This window comes from Peromyscus leucopus, chromosome 1 (genome assembly GCF_004664715.2).
Source record: "Peromyscus leucopus breed LL Stock chromosome 1, UCI_PerLeu_2.1, whole genome shotgun sequence".
Taxonomy (NCBI): domain Eukaryota; kingdom Metazoa; phylum Chordata; class Mammalia; order Rodentia; family Cricetidae; genus Peromyscus; species Peromyscus leucopus.
The window spans coordinates 148,011,905-148,035,144 of NC_051063.1; the positions used below are offsets into that span (position 1 = coordinate 148,011,905).

The 23,240-nt window shown below is 41.1% G+C and overlaps 1 protein-coding gene across 6 annotated transcripts in view; it reads left to right on the forward strand.

Annotated features, from left to right (window-relative positions):
* Tjp1 (tight junction protein 1) overlaps window positions 1-21,415 on the forward strand; it is a 259,549-nt gene extending 238,134 nt beyond the window's left edge. For 2 of the 6 annotated variants that reach the window (XM_028872824.2, XM_037198861.1), the window contains 10 exons: window positions 2,472-2,822; window positions 3,146-3,391; window positions 4,044-4,886; window positions 4,994-5,091; window positions 6,211-6,438; window positions 11,087-11,253; window positions 13,871-14,345; window positions 16,075-16,292; window positions 17,602-17,745; window positions 19,898-21,415. In XM_028872824.2, the coding sequence (XP_028728657.1) occupies window positions 2,472-2,822; window positions 3,146-3,391; window positions 4,044-4,886; window positions 4,994-5,091; window positions 6,211-6,438; window positions 11,087-11,253; window positions 13,871-14,345; window positions 16,075-16,292; window positions 17,602-17,745; window positions 19,898-19,992 (2,865 nt within the window). In that variant the 3' untranslated portion in view covers window positions 19,993-21,415. The remainder of the gene's footprint in view (window positions 1-2,471; window positions 2,823-3,145; window positions 3,392-4,043; window positions 4,887-4,993; window positions 5,092-6,210; window positions 6,439-11,086; window positions 11,254-13,870; window positions 14,346-16,074; window positions 16,293-17,601; window positions 17,746-19,897) is intronic. The other 4 variants (XM_028872826.2, XM_028872827.2, XM_028872830.2 and 1 more) reach the window with 4 other exon arrangements.
* The last annotated feature ends 1,825 nt before the right edge of the window (window positions 21,416-23,240 follow it).

A 23,240-nucleotide genomic window follows, 5' to 3' on the forward strand; every position in this document is an offset into this window, starting at 1 on the left:
GCTTGTTGAAGTAGCTGCTTTCTGTTGTTAGCTTGGTGTATAGCAGTCTTTGATGGGAAAGATCTGTTTGGTTTGAGAGACAATTGTTTCCTCAAGGTACACTATAAAGGAATCTTTGTTTTTAAAGTCTTCTACCTTCATCAGATCCATGTAGTTGTTAGGGAATATTGAGAATCCCTCTGGGTTTTTGGCTTGTTTTCAGTTAAGTTTTTATATTGCCTTGTTGGTTTGAGTTCCATGTTTTGCCCCTGCATGGCCCCTCCCTGCCTTCCTCTGCCTGGCTACTGTGCAGATGCTCTGGCCATGCATGTTGCATGCTTATTGAGTCCCTATCCGGAAACATGTGACCTCTACAAGAAAAACTGCTAAATGTTTACAGCTAGAGGTAACATGACTGTTCTCAACTATAATAAAGCATCAGAATCATAATTATTCTCATTGTGCACCAGCTTGGGAGATGGACTGTGCAGATGACATAATAGGCCACACTGAATAACTTACATGTCAGCTTGGACACTGATAGGAAAATCCAAGTGGACAGCGCACTACACCAGTTTACAGCAGCACACTGAGGTTTACTGCTTCACGGCATTGATGGAAGGAGTGAGTCTTCTGTATGCTAGGCGTCTGCAGCTACACAGTTCTCCTAGGACCCTTTGCCAACTAGAGTGCTGATGTCTTTCACTCTTGAGCTAAATTCTTAAAATTAGTTTATAAATTTATTCCCCAAATGTACAAGGTTATGCATACCTTCCTGTGAGTTTATTTTTTTAAAATCTACAAATCTTAATTTTCAGTTGTTTCTTTTTGTAATACTTTTGTATACGTAACTTGGTTTTGTTTTAAAATAAAGGACTACCCCAACTTTTTATATAAGAAAAACTATTACATTTAATTTTGCCTAGTTTGATGCATTTTGTAAATCAGAGAAGTTATTACAACTTAAATCAGACTTGGTTTCTCTTCCTACTACCCCTTCCATCCAAATATGTTTTATCAGAATGACAGATTATTAAAGAAAATAAATTTTACATTTCCACCAACTTTCCTGAATTAACCATTTTGACTTAATTGCCACAGAAGTACTTTTTTTCATGATCTGGCACACTCTTATTTTCCCTGTGAAATCAAGAAACATCATCCTGAGATTTTCTTAATATTAAGATACAACATTTCCTACTTCAAAGCAGCCCATGGCTCTTGCTCACTTCTGTATTTCAAGAAGCTAGATAGATTGATGGATTCTGTGATTCTTCTGCAAGCTTTAAATCCTTCCCAGCAAGTTCAAGATTGGAGTAGATGGCAAGAACACTTCTCTTCAGCAGTAGCCATTATACATGTTCGAGATCAGTGGGAGAGAGTCTCCTGTAACGAAGCACAGCTCTGGGGTTTTCTGCCCCTAGCCTGGCAGAGCCTCCCCTCATCTGACCAGAAAGGCAGTGTTTGAGATCAGCCTCTCCCTGAAGCAAGTGAGGGCTGAAAAGCACTGTTGAGATCTGGCTCCTAAGACCACGATCTTGGCACAGCCGGCTCACAGAGCTGCACCACACCTGATAGTTATTACTAATGCATCTGCCTAGAGAATGAATCTCAGCATTTCTCACATAGTAGTCCATGCTGTAATGGAAGAAATCCTTGTGATTTCAGGATTCTAGTTCCATCACTTCTCATGCAAGATCTTCAGAGACTGCTCTGTTTAATCCAAGTACTGGTTTCAAACTGGTATCCTGTGACAGTCTATTGACTACAACCAGTAGTTCCCTTTCCCTCATGGACTTCTCAGTTTCTTCTGATCTGCTCTGAAGCTCATCACCACAGACTGTTAGGAATTAACTCAAGTCTTAGTTACTTGTAAAAGAAAAACATAACAGAGTTTTCCTTTTTCATCCATTGGCAACACTTCTATGAAAAACAAAGAATGTCTTCTTAATCGAGATAGCCATCCTACACATGATGGCCTTCTATTGTTTCATAAAAGCTTTAAAGGCTAAATGCCAATTCAAAAGAAAAATCTGTTTCCTAACTATAAATACAGTATTTCTTACTCAGCTTACTGTGGGGTTTATTTTCATAGCTGTTCTCACAAGTAGTGTTCTGTCAGTGTGCCCTTGTGTGTGTGAGCTTGGTTTAATGGCCTTCTCTTTCTTCGCCTTGCTTTTGGATGAAAAGCTAGTGACTAGGTTTATACCTGTTTGTCGTGCCAGAGTTCCTTCCTGTTCTCTGGCTGTGCCCTCGCTTTGTGCTAGCTAGTCAGCCACTTGGATTCATCCAAGCCCTTCCCATCTCAGGGGATGCTATGTGTATCTGCATGTGTGCTTGTACAATCTTCTTGACTTTCCTCATCAGAAATTTCAAGAAATAGATATGATTTCTCCAAAGAAAAATATTCTTTTCAATCTCTCTTGTAAAATAAAGGCCATCTCTTAAAGAACTACTGAATAAAATTTTTAATTTACTTTTATTTGACCCAGGCGGATGGTGCTACAAGTGATGACCTTGATTTGCATGATGATCGTCTGTCCTACCTGTCAGCCCCAGGTAGTGAGTACTCAATGTATAGCACGGACAGTAGACACACTTCTGACTATGAAGACACAGATACAGAAGGCGGGGCCTACACTGATCAAGAACTAGATGAAACTCTTAATGATGAGGTGGGGACTCCACCGGAGTCTGCCATTACACGGTCCTCTGAGCCTGTAAGAGAGGATTCCTCTGGAATGCATCATGAAAACCAAACATATCCTCCTTACTCACCACAAGCGCAGCCACAACCTATTCATAGAATAGACTCCCCTGGACTTAAGACAGCCTCTCAACAGGTAAGCAGCAAGCATTCGACGCTTTTAGTTAGAGGTGCATTATGAGGTTTGAGAATGTGGTGATAAGTTAAAGAATATATCTTTCTTCCTCAGATTACAACTTAATCTTGAATTTCAGATCGAGAGTACCAAGGGCTTTATTCTAAGTTTTCTGCGTTCATCTTACACAGCATTATATTGAAATTTTCAACAAAAATACAGCACATGAGGTCATAGTTAACATTGTTAATCAGCACACTGAATGTCTACCAATCATTATAAATTGAGCAGGAAGTTAGTAATAGTCAGAAACACTATATTGAAACATTTTAAACACTTCACAGAAAGCAGAAGCCTCATCTCCAGTCCCTTACCTTTCGCCTGAAACGAACCCAGCACCGCCAGCCTCTGCAGCTAACCCTAACGTAAAGTTACCCAATGCCAATGTCAGACGGGAGGCGCTCACTCCAGCCCCTCCTTCCTCGCACGCATCACAGGCTGAGTCTTTAGGAGCACCAGGTGCTGAGGCAGCTCACACAGTGCTCAGAGATGAAGGACCGTCACTGCCGTCGCATGTAGACCCGACCAAGGTACCTACCTGTGCGCAGTGCTGCCCTGACTGTTGCTCTCCATCACCCGGCACATGATAGTACCGCTTCGCCCTTTACGTTTTCCTCCTGCCTTTTTTTTTTAAACTGGGCTTTATACACTTCAATGCTTTCCAACAAGACAAATCATTTCAGTGTTGTAGTTTGCATGGCTTCCAATGGTTTATTGATTATTTGATAGCAAGCCTTTTAAGATTTGTGCTTCAATATTATTACTTTTAATTTTGATTTTAGTATCTTCTAGAATTCTTTAATATATAGTTGAGACTCATCATAACATTTTTATATTTATATAAATTATGGTGTACATAAATTTTCTTTGTGATTTTTACCTTCAGTGTCAAAATCAGATAGAATCAGGCATTCAGTAAATTAATTTTCTGCTAAATGAATAATTATCTTTACCTTACTTTCTGTTGGTACAAGCTAAAGTATAAATGCTCCTACCTGCAGTGTAAATTGGGAGCTTTCACTTGAGCTAGCTTTCTCTCTACTAATCTGCCATATCCCCATTAAAAATGGTAGGATATACCATTTCACATTTTAAAATCGTAACTTAATATTATCATTGCCTAATAAAATAGAACAGAATTATAAACAAGCCTTTGTCCTCAAATATGGGTTTTTTATGCAGGTGTATAGGAAGGAGGCATATCCTGAAGAAATGATGAGACAAAACCATATTTTAAAACAACCTGCTCTTGGTCACCCAGGGCAGAGGCCAGATAAAGAGCCAAATCTGGCCTATGAACCCCAAGTTCCATACATAGAAAAACAAGCCAGCAGAGACCTTGAGCAGCCTGCATACAGGTATGACTCCTCAAGCTACACAGACCAGTTTTCTCGAAACTACGACCATCGCCTACGATATGAAGATCGAATCCCTACCTATGAAGACCAGTGGTCATATTATGATGACAAACAGCCCTACCAACCTCGGCCTTCTTTTGATACTCAGCATCCCGAAGAGCCTTCAGAACGAGGTTATTTCCCACGTTTTGAAGAGCCAGCCTCTCTGACATATGACAGTAGACCACGCTACGAACAGTTGCCTCGAACCTCTACTCTCCGACATGAAGAGCAGCCAACCTCTGGATATGAGGTGCATAACAGATACAGGCCAGAAGCACAGCCCTATTCTTCATCAGGTCCTAAGTCATCTGAGCCCAAGTACTTTGACCAGTACCCACGAAGTTACGAGCAAGTACCGCCACAAGGATTTACCTCCAAAACAGGCCACTATGAGCCTCTCCATGGTGCTGCAGTTGTTCCTCCTCTGATCCCTTCCTCTCAACATAAGCCAGAAGTTCTGCCCTCTACTACCAAACCGCAGCCTCCGCCCCCGGCACTCACTGAGGAAGAGGAGGATCCAGCGATGAAACCGCAGTCTGTGCTCACCAGAGTCAAGATGTTTGAGAACAAAAGGTCTGCCTCCTTGGAGAACAAGAAAGATGGTAGCGACACCGCCAGCTTCAAGGTAAGAAGGCAGTGTCTGTGGAGACAGCACTGAGTTCGGAGTTCTTAGTTGTCTGCTTCCTCTTAATGATACCTTCTTGCTAACTCGCTCTTCCTTCTTCTCTGCAGCCTCCAGAAGTAGCATCGAAACCTCCAAGTGCTTCCCTCGCTGGCCCTAAGCCTGCTCCTCAGAGTCAGTTTAGTGAGCATGACAAAACGCTCTACAGGTGGGTGTGCTGTATCAGGCGTGAGTCTGACAGGGATTCAGGAAAGCTAAGCAGCCAACTTTGCTGATGACCCCTGACACACACACACACACACACACACACACACACACACACACACCCAGGGAGAGACCTGAGAGCTTTCATGTGCCCTTGTGGAAAAGTAGTTCATTGTTTGTTTGTTTGTTTTTAAAGCAAAAGGTTGAAACAAAAATTTTAAAGCCGTATTGCTTTCTCCATTTTAAGCACATTCAGAGTGTGAACTGTTAGTTTGTAGGAGTGAAAAACTCAAATTGGTTTAAATCACTAGAATGATTCATTGAGGAAGCATGCATGAGGTTCTTGTCCCTGTGCTAACTACAGCACGACTGCTAACACTGCGGTTTCTTGTATTCCAAAGAGAGCTGCTAAGGCTGGGCTTCGGGTTAAGGAGCGTACAGGGTATGTTCGAGTAGTAAAGAAGCCTGGCCCCTGCTCTTTGCCCTGTGCTCTCAACTATGCCCCAAAGTGGCAGCCTGGGCTCCCTCCCTCTTGCATTTTCTGAATAAGGAACTAGCATCCTCACCTGTTGGGAGACTTGTTTTGTTTCCTTGTCCTGCCCTCCAGGATTTGGGACAGATTGAGCTGTTTGCTTATAATGAGAATCGTTTATCAGTCTTAAGATTCAAGTTTTTAAAAATCCCCTTTAATCCCCAATTCTCAAAAGTCTCTCAATTTTGCTGACACTAACACATTGATATGGTTCTCTAGTATCTTTCCTCTTTAATTGCTTCTCACCTATATGAAACCCCTTAACAAATGGTCATTAAGTTTACCAAGTTGAATTAAGGTAGTCGGAGGCAAAAGGAGCCTATATTTGCATATTAAGCGTGAGTATGTTATTTTAAAATATACGTGCTGGTTGTTGATTATGCCATTAAGTCCCAAATAATCACAGCTGTCAGGAAAAAGATGAAAGCACAAAAATAAAACAAGTTAGACCAGTACTGAAGAACTATACCTGAGCCTGACCCCTGGCTTGTACATACAGACAAAAGGGAAAAAAATCAAGATAAGATTCTATGTTCATTGTCTTTTAAAATTAACACCTAGCAATTGGTTTTACTTGTTACTCATTACCAGACTCCCAGAGCCTCAGAAACCTCAAGTGAAGCCGCCTGAAGATATTGTTCGATCAAATCATTATGACCCTGAAGAGGATGAAGAATATTACCGGAAACAGCTCTCTTATTTTGACCGAAGAAGTTTTGAGTCCAAGCCTCCTGCACATATTCCTGCCAGTCATCACTCAGAGCCTGCCAAACCAGTCCATTCTCAGAGTCAGCCAAATTTTTCTAGTTATTCTTCAAAGTAAGTTGTTCACCTAAGATTTACCGTTAAAACTAGGATGAAACAGTTTCCGTTGTATAATGCAGAGTTCCGTTTGCTAAGGAGGTTGGATCCGGTGCCTGGCTCTGTGCTGGGCCACTTTCTAGAGCCTCTGGTATGTGGTTTTTGCTCTTAACCCTGACATCAGCAATACAGAGTTTTGACATAAGGACAGTTGCTAAAGTTAAGAGTTTTGGTGAAAAGAATGAACCAAAGCCCCTGAAGTGAAGCTGAGTCTTGAGTCTCTCCATATGTGGTACACATTTAACGGTGATCTTTCCCTTATTTCTGTTTCTGTCAGTAAGACATAAAAATAGGTAGGGAAGGGGTCCCAGGGAGGATTCATGAAGATGAGGAAGAGCTTGTCTTTTTCTTATTTTGGAGTGTGGGGTGTTCTTAGAGACTTGTAGTCCGGCTTTGCAGAGGATCGGGTGAGGTGGAGCGACAAGGTTCTTAGTCTTTTCTTCTCTGCCTGCTTCTCTCTTCTCTTCCTTGACTTCTGTTTTGGCACAGTTTCTTCTTGTGCCTGGTGGATTTATCTCCTGCTGTTGGTACATCTCTGCTTGGATCCTGACAGACTCTGCTCCTGAGCGTTGGGTCCGGTCCCACACAGGCACCCGTGGGCTCATACCTCCACAAAACCAGACCCATAGAACAGAAAATAGATGGGGTTTGCCACAAAGGAATTTGTTTTTACAATTATGGGAGCTGCTCAAGCAAATCCTAACTCAAAAGGCAGATAGTCTAGAAGGCAGGGTCCGAGAGATATTTGGGAGTATCTAAATTCAGGGAAGGACTACATTCTTTACCTGATAAACCTCACCTCAGGAGGTGAGAGGCATTTCATTCCAGCTGAAAACCCATTTCTAGCACACCTACCTTAGTCTTCTTTATTTTATTTTTAATTTTTATTTTATGTGCATTGGTGTGAGAGTGTCAGATTCCCTGGAACTGAGTTACAGACAGGTGTGAGCTGCCATTTGGGTGCTGGGAATTGAACCTGGGTCCTTTGGAAGGGCAGCCAGTCCTCTTAACCACCGAGCCATATCTCCAGCCCCCTAGCTTAGTCTTTTTTAAATAACTGGAACTGTGGCTCAGACACAAGCCATTACATGGGAGTTTTGTGCCCAAGATTATAGGTATGCACATTTTTACTGAACTCTATGCTTAGAATTGTCTGAGACTGTTACATAGTACTGAGTGAAGTTGTTTTAGAATGTGTTTTGAAACTTGTAACATTGAAGACCCAATTTAGTTACCCAGTTTCCTGAGACATCATTAGTAAAAATTTAGAACATTTCAGTCTCTTTAAATCTTTGTTTCCATTGAAGAAGCCAGTCTGTGAGAAGTACAGATGCAGACTTGATACTGCAGTGGAGATTGTATTAAGTCATATGTTTCCCTAGCACAACAGTAGACAGGTGCCTGGTAGCTTCTCAAGTCTATTAAGCTCAGTTTTTGGTAAGGCAAAGGGGATATGCTAGAGTAGTCTCTTTTTTAATTATCTTTTTTTTTTAATGTACAGGAGTCTTTTGCCCATATGTATGTATGTACACGTGCATGTACATGCCTGGTGCCCACACAAACCAGAAGGGAGCATCAGATACCTTAGAGTTGCCATTACATGCCTCTAAACCATTCTGTGGCGGCTGGGAACTGAACCCAGGGCCTGCTGCAAAGAGCAGCAAGCGCTCACAGTGGCTGAGCCATGTCTCCAGCTCCAAGGAGTCATTATTTTAATGCGCCTTAACAAAACAACAAAACAAAACTGCATGTATTTGTTTGGGAAAGGTCGGTGCGCCACAGTGGACACATGAAGGTCATAGAACAACATTTGGGAGTTTGTTCTTCCGCTGTGAGGGTGCAGGTGGAGGGTGTGGGAGGATCAACCTCAGGTTGTCTGGCTTGGCAGCAAGTGCCTTACTTGCTGAGCCGCCTTCTTGGCCCAGAAATAATCGTTTTTAAGTGGTCTTCTAAACTTGTCATTCTTGTTAAAAGAGGGCCAAGGGATATAAAGAGATACTTTACCCTCTACATTTCTGATAAGAAGTAGGCTATAACCTTAACAATACATTTAGGTCTAAATTTGCCAGTGAATCAGATGAAAAGTTGTTTTTTGGCTTTTTGTTATTGCTGTTGCTGCTTTATGTTTTGAGACACGGTTGTACTATGTTATGTATCTTTCTGTGTAGAACAGGCTGGCATTGAACTCAAATGACTGCCTCTGCCTCCCAAGTGCTAGGTTCAAAGGCATGCACCACTAGGTCTGGCTTGAAAAATATTTTTGATTTTATATCAATTTGATTTTTTATAGTGAAAATTTAGTTACTATGTACTATGTAACTTTCAGACAGGGTCTAAAACACTGCCTAGAGTGCAGTATTTATTAAGTTAATGAAGCTCAGTAAGGGTACAGTGTGCTAGGTGCATTAGTCATCCACTCCACACATCTGGGAGGAGCCAGTGTTAGGAAGAGTTTTCACAGGTAAATTTTGCCATTGAATGAAATAGATAGTTTTGCCATTTTACTTTCTAAGAACTAAGTGTAAGAGATAGATTGATGGCAGGTAGTACTTTTTAGTTGTTTTTGATGATGTGACATCATTAGAGGAGAGAAGCTATGCGTTTAACAAATGCTATGGCAGTTTAACAAATAAGTATCTACTCAACACAGGATTTAGCTTACTGCTAGAGGTGGATGAGGGCTTGCTAGGAAGGAGAAGAGCATGGTTGATCATAGCCGTGTTTGAAAGGTCCATGTGTTTGCATTTGCCAGTTTATCTTACGAAGGTATACCTGTCATACTGTGTTCCTTCTCTTGTCTTACTTACGTCATCTCTTTTGCACAGCCTTTCTTTTTCATTGTGATCTGTTTATTCCGAAGGTGCTGATTATGACCTGATTAGTGCTCTTTGTCTTGTTTCATTACCTTCTCGTGTGTGTGTGTGTGTGTGTGTGTGTGTGTGTGTGTGTGTGTGTGTGTGTTGAGACAGGGTTTCTTTGTGTAGTCCTAGCTGTCCTGGAACTCAGAGATCCGTCTGCCTTTGCTGGGATTAAAGGTGTGTACCACCACTGACCAGCAACTTTTTCCTTTAATTTTTGCATGGTTTTTAGTGCCCAGGATCTGAGGTGTGATGGGCAAATACTCTAGGGAGCAACACCCTATCCTGGCTCATTTCTCTCCTTATCCTTAGCTGCTGTGGTGTAGGTGAGCAGAAGTTGAAGTGAGTGGAACCAGATGCATTGTCTTCACTGGCTGCAGCAGCTAAAATATGTGGGCTGGGTGGGCAGGCAAGGCATAACTAAGTTAACTGTGCTAATACATTGCTGATGCCCTTGGCTCAGTGAGAATTAGCGGTATATCCTGTTAGGAAGCAAATTACGTTAAGATTGTGATGTTGGTTAATATTTTAAATGACATTTGAGTTCTGTTTGCTATAATCGTAGTTAGATTGACCGTTTTCTTTCATTTTTCTATTGCGCTTGCTTTGCCATCACCTAGATTTCTTGGCTCTTACACTAGCTCTGACTACTTGAAAAGGAACATCAAGTGGTAAGACTGGCATTGATGTGAGGCTGTTCCATGAGATGTCCCTCACTGTGTCATTGGCATTATGTGCACTTTCGGATCTCAGTGTCTTCTTCTTAACATTGAAGTCTAATGTGTGTAAGCAAGGTACCAGCTACTTTTGAAGCTAATCATAAAACTAGATTTCTTCAACAAAAATATTGTATGAAAACCAATGCCCGTTTCAAACACATGTCATTGTCTGTGCACATAATGCCAGTGCAGCTTGGCACTCTGCAGTAGGCTCAGGGGGCAGTGTTGAATTATGGGTCTATTTAGATTTCTTTTGTTTAAATCTTATATGTTACCTATTAACAATTGGCATTTAAAAAAAATAAGGATACCTGGCACACTTTTGACTAGACAAGCCTTGTAAAGTAAAGCAGTGTCTGCTCCTCTAGCAATCATTAAACAGGGCAAAAGAGCAAGAAACCAGGGCAGATTTTAAAGATACCCTGTTTTTCCAGTGTTACTGGAGCACAGCTCTGCCCATCCATTGACTGACTGTCCAATTTTGCCTGATAACAGCTAAGTTAATAGCTGTGTCAGAGGCCCTATCACTCAAAAAGGCAAGGCCATTTATTTATCCGGCTCTTCACTGGAAAAGCTTGCTGAACTTGGGTCTATGGCATCATATATTGTAGTGCTTTGAGCATGCCGGACACCAAGATTTTTACCTGATACAAAATTACAAGTTAGTTTAAGGAAGGTTTGTGCCAAAATAATATTCCTTAAAATCTTTGCAAAACTTCCTTAAATCTATTTTTATAAATATCACAAATATTAAAAAGTATACCCAAATTTCATCCGCCTTTTAATTGATATCTTCTGGATGTTTTACTAATATTCTTCAAGTATCTGTGTTGTCTTGACATTTCTTGTGCTGATGAATTTGTTTGTGTATTTTGGTAGAGTAGCTACCTATACTCATGAGAATAAATTGTGTGACATTTCTAGATACTTTTTTTTTATATTTAAGGATATTTTAGAAATGATAGCTTGTTTTGTAATTGTTCATTTTCCAATATTGGAATTTTTTTCTTTTTTTTTTCTTTTAAACAGGGGAAAACCTGAAACTGATACTGTGGATAGATCGTTCAGCGAGAAGCGCTATGATCCAATCCAAGCCACACCTCCTCCTCCTCCATTGCCCTCACAGTACACCCAGTCAGCTCCACCTATGTCCAGCTCTTCTCTCCACACACATTCCAAAGGTGCTCAGGGTGAAGGTAGGAAGTTAAGAAGTTGACATGTCACTTACTATAATCAAGTAATATTTATAAAGTTAAATTCTTACAGTTTTGAAGCTTAGATCACTTTAATGTTTAAAAAAATATGCTCAGAAAAATGTTTGAGTTGGTAACAGTGAGAAAGGTTTTGTTGAAATGTATCTTATCTGGGCACGGTAGTTCATGTCTTTAATCATAGCACTCTGGAGGCAGAGTCAGAGTTAGATGGGTCTGAGTTTAAGGCCACCACCTTGGTCTACATAGTAAGTTCCAAGCCAGCCAGGACTACAAAGTAAGTCTCACAGGAAAGAAAATGTTGTGTGTGTTGTCTACTGTTTATATAAATGACCATTATATTGGATGAGCCTTGTAGCTACATGAATTTTTGTCTTTTTATTTATCTTTTTAACGTAGCTTAATTTTATGCCTGTCTCCAAATCTTCTTGAAAGCAGTTCCTGTTAACTGGTATGCCTCAGTTTACATGCTTGAGGGGCATGGAGATGGCTCAGTGGGTAAAGGTGCTTCACGGGTCCAGCCAGCCCTGGACCCCACCCGACAGAAGGAAAGAGCTAACTCCAGCCAGTGCTGTACTGACACACTATCACTCGGCAGTGGCACGTGCACACCCGTGCACGCAGGCACACACACACACACACACACACACACACACACACACAAGATGTAATTTTAAATATTTGTATATTGCTTTGTAAAACCTGTTTTGCTCCATCTTAAAATATGGACACAAGAAAGCCATATAGTTTGACACAGAAAATATCTTACATTTTTATCCTTCAATAAAAATCTTGACAGACCTAGCTTACTTATTTGAATAGCTAGATAATATTCGACCATAACATAATGCAGTTTGTCCATTCTCTTCTTGGCACTTGTTAGTACCTCTCTATTCGATGGGCGTCAAATTGGAGGATGTCAGTCTTGAAGCATACCAGTTATTGTACACGTAAGTGATACTGGAGCTTTTCGGCTGCATGAGATGCATGCCTCTAGCTCTGGCACTTTGTAGGCAAGGGCCAGCCTGAGCTACACAGCAAATTCTGTGCACAGTGGAGAGATCTTTCTCAAGAAAAAGAAACAAATGGTAAAGACAGACATCTTCTGCTGGTTCCCATCCCTTAAGTGATGCTAGCTATAGGATTTTGTTAGTGTTTGTTTTACAAGGTGGCTTTTATCACAGTCTCTATTCTTAATTTGCCAAAAGCGGTTTGTTTAACATTTTACCATCGTAGGCTGGAGAGATGGCTCAGTGTTTAATAGCTTCTGATGCTCTTACAGCAGACCTCAGTTTTGCTCCCAGCACCTCATCAGGCAACACTCAGCTATCTGTAATTTCAGTTTCAAAGGCTCCAACATCATCTTCTGGCCTTCATAGGCACCAGTTACATACCTGGTGAACATACATGAAGTGTCACTCACATGCATATACAATTTTTATAAGCCACTGGGCAGTGGTGAAGCATGCCTTTAATCCCAGCACTCAGGAGACAGGCAGGCAGATCTCTATGAGTTCAAGGCCAACCTGATCTTCAGAGCAGGTTCCAGGAAAGCTAGGGCTACACAGAGAACCCTGTCTTGGGGGAGCGAGGAAAGTCTATAAAATTAAAAATATTTTTCTCACATTAATATGATCATCTGATTTTTCTACTTTGTTATCTTAATATGGTTACATACTCATGAACAATTTGGATTAATTTTTTTTTTTTTGGTTTTGTTTGTTTGTTTGTTTGTTTGTTTTTCGAGACAGGGTTTCTCTGTGTAGCTTTGCGCCTTTCCTGGAACTTGCTTTGGAGACCAGGCTGGCTTTGAACTCACAGAGATCTGCCTGCCTCTGCCTCCCGAGTGCTGGGATTAAAGGCGTGCACCACCACCCCCTGGCCATTCCCAGCTTTTCTATTTTCTCTCTTTAAAAAAAAAAAGACCTGGCATTACATCAGCATTCCTTTTCCTGTGATCTCAAGAACTTGTGTGGTTCTGCTCTACGTTGCTTCAGCAGAGTGTGGCTGTTCCTGCTAGTCCATATTGGCATGGGCACTTGGACTTGTCGGACTGCTCAGCTTGGCCTTTTTCCTGTTTGTGCAGTGGTCTTTAATGACTAGTTTATTCTTGTTTATTTCATGTTTCCCTGATGGATAGGTTAGGGTCTTACTGCACAGTACCTGGAGTTTTTACTTTTGTTCTTACAGAGAGACAGATGTTCGGCACTTCTGTACAGAATATTAATACTGGTGACCACTTATATTTTCTAAGTATCTTCTCCCAGTGTGTGGCTGCTGGGCCTTTGTTTTTTTAATTCTTTGTTTAAGGGTGAGTTTTCAATAGTGATGAGTGTTATATAATCAAATTTGTCCTCTGTTTCTAATTTTTGGTAGATAGTGGGGCAAAGTTACTCAAGGTATCTTTTTCAGGGGTCAATGCTTTCATGGCCTCATGCTGAATCTGATACAACAGGATATACTACAACTTGTGTCCTTCAATATCAGACAGGACCCAGACTTCACATCAGTGCCTGGAGACGTTATCCCAGGAAAGAAAGAAAGAAAGGGTTGTTGAAATGGGGTTCAGGAAGTTTTTAAATGTGTTATGTTTGTTTTTTAGGCAATTCAGTATCATTGGATTTTCAGAACTCATATATGTCTAAACCAGACCCACCCCCGCCTCAGAGTAAGCCAGCAGCGTTCAGGCCACCAGCCCGGGAGGACTCTGCTCAGACTTTCTATCCACAGAAGAGTTTCCCAGAGAAGGCTCCAGTTAATGGAGCCGAGCAGACTCAGAAAACCGTCACTCCAGCCTACAACCGATTCACACCAAAGCCCTACACAAGTTCTGCCCGGCCATTTGAACGCAAATTTGAAAGTCCCAAGTTCAACCATAATCTTTTGCCAAGTGAAACTGTACATAAACCTGAATTGTCTTCAAAAACTCCCACTTCTCCAAAGACTCTTATGAAAGCCCATAGTTCAGCACAGCCTCCCGAGTTTGACAGTGGAGTTGAAACTTTCTCTATCCATGCAGATAAGCCTAAATATCAAATGAACAATATCAGCACCATGCCTAAGGCTGTTCCTGTGAGGTAAGATATTTATTGGCCTTTATTTAAAGGGCTGCCTAATTTTTTTTTTTTAAATGGGAAAGGAATGTGGTCAGAGATAAGATCTTGCTATGAAAGCCATAGCCAGGATGGCTTTGAACCCTACAGTGATCTTCCTGCCTCAGCCTCCCAAGTGCTGGGATTATAGGTATGCAACTGTAGTTAGAAGTAGTTTATGTGATGAAACTTGAAATGATAATTTGAATTATACCTGTAAACTGAACTTATTATAGTGAGGTATAAGATGTTAATCAAATTATAAAGCAAATGAGCATACAGCATCCATGGGTATTGTCATTATCCATATATCAGCAATAACTAAGATTGAAGGACAGAAGGCAGTTTGCCCAACCAGCATCACATGGCTCGGGTGCTGCTAGCCATTTAGCCCTAGCCATCTAATCTCAGAGTTCGTATCTTTAGGTAACTATGACTTCCTCTAGCCACTTAACTTATCTTCTACCAGTGGGGGTTACATTTGAAGAATAGTAAACAAATTTATCTATTCCTCATTTACTGTTTATTCAGCTAGGGTACAGAAAAGAATAGAAATGTAGTGAACCCAAAATGGCTATTGAAAACCGTAGTAAGAAGGTTAAGTCTACCTAGAGCCTCACCTGGGCAGTCTTTTCTGTCTGCTTGTTAAACAGTAATCCATCAGAAACATCTGACCACATACCAACTCAGCTCAGCCTCTTTAGTAAATATTTTCATGTCATCCATGAAAGAGGACTCACAGGTAGACCCAAGGACCAGGAAGGCCACCTGAAGTCTGCATCTCAAGATGGATTTGTCAGTCTACCTTCCTGTAGTCGATCCAGCAGCGCTCTTGCTATGCAGGGCCTCCATGGTATGACCACATCAGATGACCGGCTCTATTCCCTTTCCATTTGCTTTAGGAGTCTACCCCTGACCCTGCAGTCATGCTGGAGAGAAACTGTGGCTCCCCTTCATACACTAAATGCTGTTAGTTCATCTCTTCTGTCACATTCAAGCTCTGGCTTAAAACTACTTCACAAAGTCTTAATAGCCCAACTTCCAATTTGGAAACATTCATTGATACTATGTCCTCTGCCTTTGGCAAGATTTTGTAGTAAGTCACCTTGCTCTATCCTTCTTAGGTCTTTGAAGTACACCATACCAGAGCACCTTACCTTTTAGAACCTTGTAGGCTTTACCTTTGGCAGCCTGGGCATCTAGGATTCAGGGTGTACTAAGAAGGGCAGTGAGTGTGCACACTGAAATTCTAAAGTTTACCAAAATCTCCATCAGAAATACTCTTTGCCATTTGGGCAGTGCTGGGCAAGTGCTGTGCTAATGAGCTCCTTTCCCAGCCCATATTGTTGTTTTCTGTGTTACCAGCTAAAGTGTGACTCTGTGTGATTTAGAGCACCCATTTCATGGATGTTCACTGTGTTGCTTAAGACCCATGGTAGCTGTTAGGGCAAAGTATCGTGTTTGGTATATTGAAATTACACTGGTAATTATAGTAACCGATTCTTTACCTTCAAAAAGGCAGTCTGGACTTTTCCAGAAAAAGTATGCTCTTAGTTATCCCTCTGAATAAGATCTTGCACTAAAAACTTGACTTGTTTAAATAAGCAACTTCTAAAGTGCTCGGAGAAATAAAGTTAAACACTTACGTAATAGTAATAAAAGGAAAGCCCATGTGTATTATTAGGATTTTCACTTGCCATTTCTGACTCCTCAGTCCTTCAGCTGTGGAAGAAGATGAAGATGAGGATGGTCACACTGTGGTGGCTACAGCCCGAGGCATATTTAACAGTAATGGTGGTGTGTTGAGTTCCATAGAAACTGGTGTTAGTATAATTATCCCACAAGGAGCCATTCCTGAAGGAATCGAGCAAGAAATCTATTTCAAAGTCTGCAGAGACAATAGCATCCTCCCACCTTTAGATAAAGAGAAAGGTAAGTGTGCTTATTGTGTGCTTCACTGTAATAACTCAGGCGTTGTCCAGAGTATACCTCACTGTTGACAGTGGCAGCCACAGGAATAAGCTGGAAGCCTCTAAATGTTTTAGGCCAAGCACAGCATTTTCTGTGGACAATGGAGGGCTCTCACATGAGCTTTCTGCAGAGAAGTGCTATCACTAGCATGTGGTGGGTCGGGCCCAAAGGAGGCATGGTGGCCTTCTACACAGGGTGCTTTTACTTTCAGTGTGAAATTAAGTGATGCCACATGACTGCCAGGTTGTTTGCCCGACCTAACCAAATCTGTCAGCCCTTCTGTCTCAAGATAGTTAAGTATCATCGACTCTAGAAGGCTTTGTCCTGCCTGTCAACTGTTAGCTCAGGAGCCAGCAACCAGACACGCAGCATAGTGACTGAAATGTCCTTAGAAGGTGGTGTAGCCTCTTTCTGAACAGTCTACGGGACTGAGGAGGGCTCTGATTTTCACAGCCTTCCTGGAGTCATGGGTATACTACAATAAGCACCTGTGCTGTGATCTCCTTAGCAGTTGGGAGTTCATTCACTCCATATGGCACTGTAACCCACCTTCTTGAGATACTGTTTTCAAAACAGTAGGACTGACACTGTTGGCCCTGCTTGAATCCCTGACTGCATGTGTAGCTAACACCTAGAAATAAATGAAGGCCAGACTAGCAAGGTGGTTCAGTGGGCAAAGGTGCTGGCCACGGAGCCTGGAGAGCTGAATTTGACCCCCGGGGCCATGTAATCAAAGGAGAGAACTGACTCCTGCAAGTTGCATTCTGACCTCCACCAACACAGCGTGTGTGTGTGTGTGTGTGGGGGGGGGGGTGTATGTGTGGTGTGTGTGTGCGTATGCATGTGCCCACATACACACATCCCAAATCAAGAAGGCTTTTTTCAGGAAAATATGTAACATTTGCAAAAAGGATATTGAATGTTTTATGCTCTAGACCTATATGATGGAATGCAGTAGCTACTGGTTATATGGGATTATTTAATACTAGAAATGTAAAATAAGGACCTCAGAGACTGCATGTATTGGTTATGTGTTGAAATATTGTTTCAGCCACATTAAGTAAGATAAAATATTAAAATGGATGTCACATCTTTTTACTCTAATTGATCTATTAAAATCTTATAAATTACAGTTGTAGCTTCCACTGTCTTTTTCTTAGCACTGTTATAGAGCTATCTTCATTTGACTTGAGGAAGCATGCACGGGGATTGAGGACTGTGTCTAGAAGGAAGACTTCATCTCTCTTGCCCTTCTCTCTCCTTAACTCAGGTGAAACTCTGCTGAGCCCCCTCGTGATGTGTGGGCCCCATGGCCTCAAGTTCCTGAAGCCCGTGGAGCTGCGCCTGCCACATTGTGCGTCTATGACTCCTGACGGTTGGTCTTTTGCTCTAAAATCATCCGACTCCTCGTCGGGTATGCGGTCTTCACTCTGTCCTTTGGGGCTTTGGGTACTGTCATTGATTAATGCCTGACCTCTTGGTGTTCCCCGTGCTGTGTGTGAACAGGTCTTCACTCTGTCCCTGTGGCCTTGTAAGCATCACTGATATTTGAGATTTATTGTGTACCTGTGTCATAAATGCATATGGAACCATGGAGACTCTTCTCTTTTAATAATTGGTGATTTGGCTAAAGATTGACTGTTCTTGGGGTTCCAAAAGATTTTATGATCTATCAGATTTTTCAAGATGCAGAATATTTATACTAATCTTAGAGAAAGTTTTCACAGTGATGATACTTGGCCATGGGTTTGGTTTTTGTTTTTTGTTTTTTTTTTCCAGTGTGAACCTCTAAGTAACTTCTGTTATATACTATTTAAGTGACTTTTGCTCATTGGCTCATGATTTCAAGGCTTCCATTGCATTTTCATATTTCTCACTTGAATAACTCAAAAGTCAGTCTTTTTTGTTTGTTTGTTTTTCCTGTTGTTTTGGTGCCTGCCCTGGATCTCACTCTGTAGAACAGGCTGGCTTTGAACTCACAGAGATCCGCCTGGCTCTGCCTCCCGAGTGCTGGGATTAAAGACGTGTGCTACCACGGCCCGGCAAAAGTCAGTTTTTATTACCAATATTGTTCACTCCAATAGGAGCTATAGGAAAACAAAAATTTAAAGCTTTACCCCTAAATTTTTATAAATCATTGAGCATTAGTAAGTTTCAGTTTAGTCCAGTATGAAATAAAGGTTATAATAGATAGAAAGATTACAACAGGATCAAATTTAAATGGTCCCTGGGAGAAAAGCATTGTAGACTAGCTTTAAGTAGTAATTAAGCACTATTTAAAATGCACATTCAGATGCAGTGAGAATGTTGTAGGTTTGAGGCAGCTTCATCTAAACAGCCTGCTGTACTCACTTGTGCTGTAAGTGACCTTACATCATGTACAAAGGAGCTACACGTTTGTCACTTCCAGTGTTTATGTGGTACTGTTTGATTGTACTGAGACCACTGGCATGTGTTCACCCAGAAAATAAGTACACCTTCGTGTAATCCAGTGCAGCAGTAGGCTACATTGCCACTGCAAACCTGTTCTGTAGGCATAGAATTGGTAAGTACTGACTTAAATCAAAAACTTAATGGTGATACCTTTGATTTCCAGAGTTGTCACAATTTTTTCACTGTCTGAATTAATTGTCCACCTGTATCTGAAATTCAGTGACTCTTTATTAAACCATTTATTTTATTATTAAATGTGATGTATATCTTACTGAACACAGGGTACACAGCTGGTATAGTTGATAGTCAGCCATTTGTTGTAGGGGCCGCCTGGTAGATTGCAAGAGGGTTAGTGGTTTCTCTGGCCTCAAGTCTGTGGATGCCATTTGTGACAGAAGCATCTCTATACATTGTCCACAGCACAGAAACACTCCTGGCCATAGACTATTATAAGGGAAGGAAAAGTCAGCAGCTTTGATTCTCTGCTCCATTGGCTACCTCAGAGACTAGAGTTTCCCATCCACAGTTCATGTCCACTACCAGATCATCATGCAGGGTACAAATCTGAAAATACCAAGAGCTTCTTCAAAACTCAAAACACCCAAGACCTAACTCCGATCTACTGAGCCTGTGGGTGTTTGAGTTCCCATAACGGATTGTATTGCACACCCGGAGTGTGGGAGCTCTGGTGCAGTCTTGCTGGTTTGGATTGGTAAGGAGGAAGAGTCTAGAGGAACTAGGTTCTACGAGTCTCTGGGGAAGGAATATCCTCTGTGTGCATAACTGAGTGTGAGCAGTGTTGTTTTCTCACACTCGCTAGAGTGGTTACTGTATAGTGTTACACAGAAGGAAGGGGTTGTTAATAGTTATGTACACTGAGGAACAGCTTCAACGAACCGTCTCCTGAGTCTTTATAATGAATTTGATAACGGAAGAGACATCTAAAACAGCTTTGAAATGCTTGCAGCTGGCAGGCCTACTTGAAGTACAAGTTTGGATAGAAGTATAATATTTGAAGAGATAGAAGAAAATTCTATCTGGTACATGTGTTTATGTTTGTTTATAATAGCAAAGCATTGTGGAAAGCAGTCCAGAAAACCATTAAGTGACACCAGAATCTTTTTCTCTCATAGGTGACCCTAAAACCTGGCAAAACAAGTGTCTTCCTGGAGATCCAAATTACCTGGTTGGAGCCAACTGTGTTTCTGTCCTGATTGACCACTTTTAGTTCTTAAGAGGGTAGGAACCGGACTAAGGAACGTGAACATGGACTGAACTTACTAAATCTAAATGAAACCACTCGACTGAGTATTATATTTTCTTAGAATTTATACTGCAATTCTTAGTATTAAGCATTTGTTGGAACTGATGAAGATTAGTGAGCATGCCCCTGAACCACGGTCAGAAAACATGCTACAAGCTACATGTCATTGAGTGAAGAACTGTCCAGCATTGGCTAGAGGTTCAAAGATATTTTGCTTTGTAATGATTTTTGTACTTTTTTTATGGTCACTGCTTAACTTCACATACTGATTTCCGTTAAAAAATACCAGCCAGTAAATGGGGGTGCATTTGAGTTCTGTTCTTTCCAAAGTACACTCAAACTTTATTACGGCCTTGGCCTAGCATACACATTTTATTTTATTATGCATGAGGTAATGTGCACACATTTTTTTACAAATGCACCTGGAATATATAACCAGTGTAGTGGATTTAACAGAAATGTACAGTGGGGGGATTTATAACTTTGGGGGGGGGGTCAAATGAAGACAATTACTTATTGTATATGAAAACACATTTCTCTTAGGGAAGGACACCAAAGCATGTGAGCCTGGTTCCATGGCCTCTGAATCTATAAATTAACATATCACCACAGACATCTAACCAGCAGGAATGCCTTACCCTCATGTTTTTAATTCTTAGATCATTTCGCTGTGTACTACTAAGTTTTTATGAGTTTTGTGCATATCTAGATACTGTATCATGAAAAAGATTGAGTAAATTGTGGATGTGATGGTTTCAGAAATGTGTAATCACCCAGAAGAAAATAATGGTGTGACTTAAAATCTTTTTTATTTTTTTTTTTTTTGACAAGGGGGCGTGGTGGTCTTCTGTTCTCTGGGCTATGCATCTGAAATGTTTGATGTTTTCAGGACGCATGTACATAATGCGTGCATACCACTTTTGTTCTTGGTTTGTAAATTAACTTTTATAAACTACATTTTTATACATAAACAGAACCAAGTTTCTAAGGCTACCTTTGTATTCTCTCCTGTACCTCTTGAGCCTTGAACTTTGACCTCTGCAGCAATAAAGCAGCATTTCTACACATACAAGGTCATTTTTTTAAGAAAAAGAATGCACAGAGTTGTTACATTTTTAAGTGCTGCATTTAAAAGATACAGTTACTCTAGTTTGATTAAATTCTTGCAAAGTATCCCTTCTGTAAAATTTGTGATACAATGCTGTGCCCTAAAGTGTATTTTTTTACTAATAGACAGTTTATTATGGCACATCAGCACGATTTCTGTTTAGATAATACACCACTACATTCTGTTAATAATCATTAGGTGTGGAAGAATTTCTTTTGTGGTTATTAAAAAAAAAACTCAAATTTCTAAATCTGCAAGAATAAAACTTTTTAAAATACAGTACTAGTTTGGTTTATTTACCCTGTTTCCCATTTCAAACAACTTTTTAATACTGTTTTAATTTTTTTAAATGTGTGTTGTGTGCACATGTAGGCTAGAGATGAACATAATCTGTCCTTCTCTGTTGTTTTCTGCCTTAGTTTTTGAGGCAGGATCTTGCACTGAACATGGAGTGCTCAGATTCAGTCGGCCTGGCTAGCAAGATCCAAGGATCCACCTGTATCTGCTTCTCTACTTCCCAGCATCACTGGGGTTACAGACACAGTCCACCACCTACTTCCTCAGTTTCTGTGTGGGTGCCGGGCATCCACACTCAGGTCCTCACGCTTGTATGACAACCACTTTTTACACACTGACCCCTTTGTCAAGCCCCTGTAATCCTCTGTAGAGCCTTTGCACTAATCACCCACATCACCTGCCATCCTAGGTAAGCTACTATACTTGCTGGGTCTTGTTCCCACAGCCACTGTGTACTACAGGTTAGGGGTGCTCGTCAAAGGCTAGTAGGCCAACTCCAGCTGCTCTGCGTTCTCTACACTGTGTTTATTCTTTAGGACAATTTGTGCAGACCTCTCCCCCAGAACAGTTTATAACTTGGGCATTTTTTTTTTTTTTTATGCCACTGCTTTTGGAGAAGAAAATGACTTTTAATGGCTCCAAATATCCACTCTGGTAATCTTATTTAATACCACCTTCACTGACATTGAAATCATTTCTATACTGGTTTAGTGTACAGCTATGTGAATGTAGCCCATCTTTGTGAGTTTTTGTTTCTTTTTTGAGGATATAATTTATATGCATGTTACCTTTTTTTTAGGTCTATAGTTCTCCAAATTTTGATAAGTACATCCTGCTTGCCTAGGAAACTATGGACCTAAGAAAACTAAAACTGACTTTTGTTAAAACATTACCATAGTTAATCTGTAGAACAATTTCTTCACCCCACTCTGAGAATACCTTGTATACTTGTAGACTCCACCCCTCTTCCAGCCTTTGGTAACTTAGAATCCCTTTTCCGTTGCCATAGCTTTGCCTCTTTGAGGATGTTATAAGTGGTCATACAATATATAATCTAGGAGCGTGGCTTCTTTCACATCACATGATGCAGTTGAGCTTCATGTATGATGTTGCAGCTGTTTGTTTCAGTAGTTGTTCCAGTGTGTGGCTGTACTAGAGTTCGTATATCCATTCTACTTGAGGAACTTTGGGGTTGCTTCCACATTTGGGAAATATAGCCACATTATGCGAAAGTGGCTATAAGCATTTACATACACATTTGAATATAGCTTTTGTTTGACTTGACGGTAACTACCTAACAAGATGATCATTGGCTTATACGTTGTCGTTTTAACCCAAATGACAACAAAAACCATGCTAGCTTGTTCCACAGCACCTGTACCACTTCTTTGAAGTCTCCAGTCTACGAAGGGCCAGTTACTCCGGTGTCTTTGGCAGTTGTCATTGCTTATCTTGGCCTTTCTGCTGAGCTGTCCCTAGCGTTTGATATTGTGGTAGTTTAAATGTAATTGGCCCCCATCATCTCCTAGGGAGTGCTACTGTTAGGAGGTGTGGCCTTGTTAGAGTGGGAGGAAGTGTGTCACTGTAGGGGTGGGCTTTGAGGTTTCCTATGCTCAGGACACCGCCCAGGGTGCCAGTCATTCCTGTTGCCTGCAAGATGGAGGACTCTCAGCTCCAGTGCCACATCTGCACACCGCCGTGCTCCCCATCGTGATAATGGACTGAACCTCTGAAACTGTAAGTGAGCCACTTCAATTAAATGTTTTCTTTTTAAGAGTTGCCATGGTCATGGTGTCTCTTCACAGCA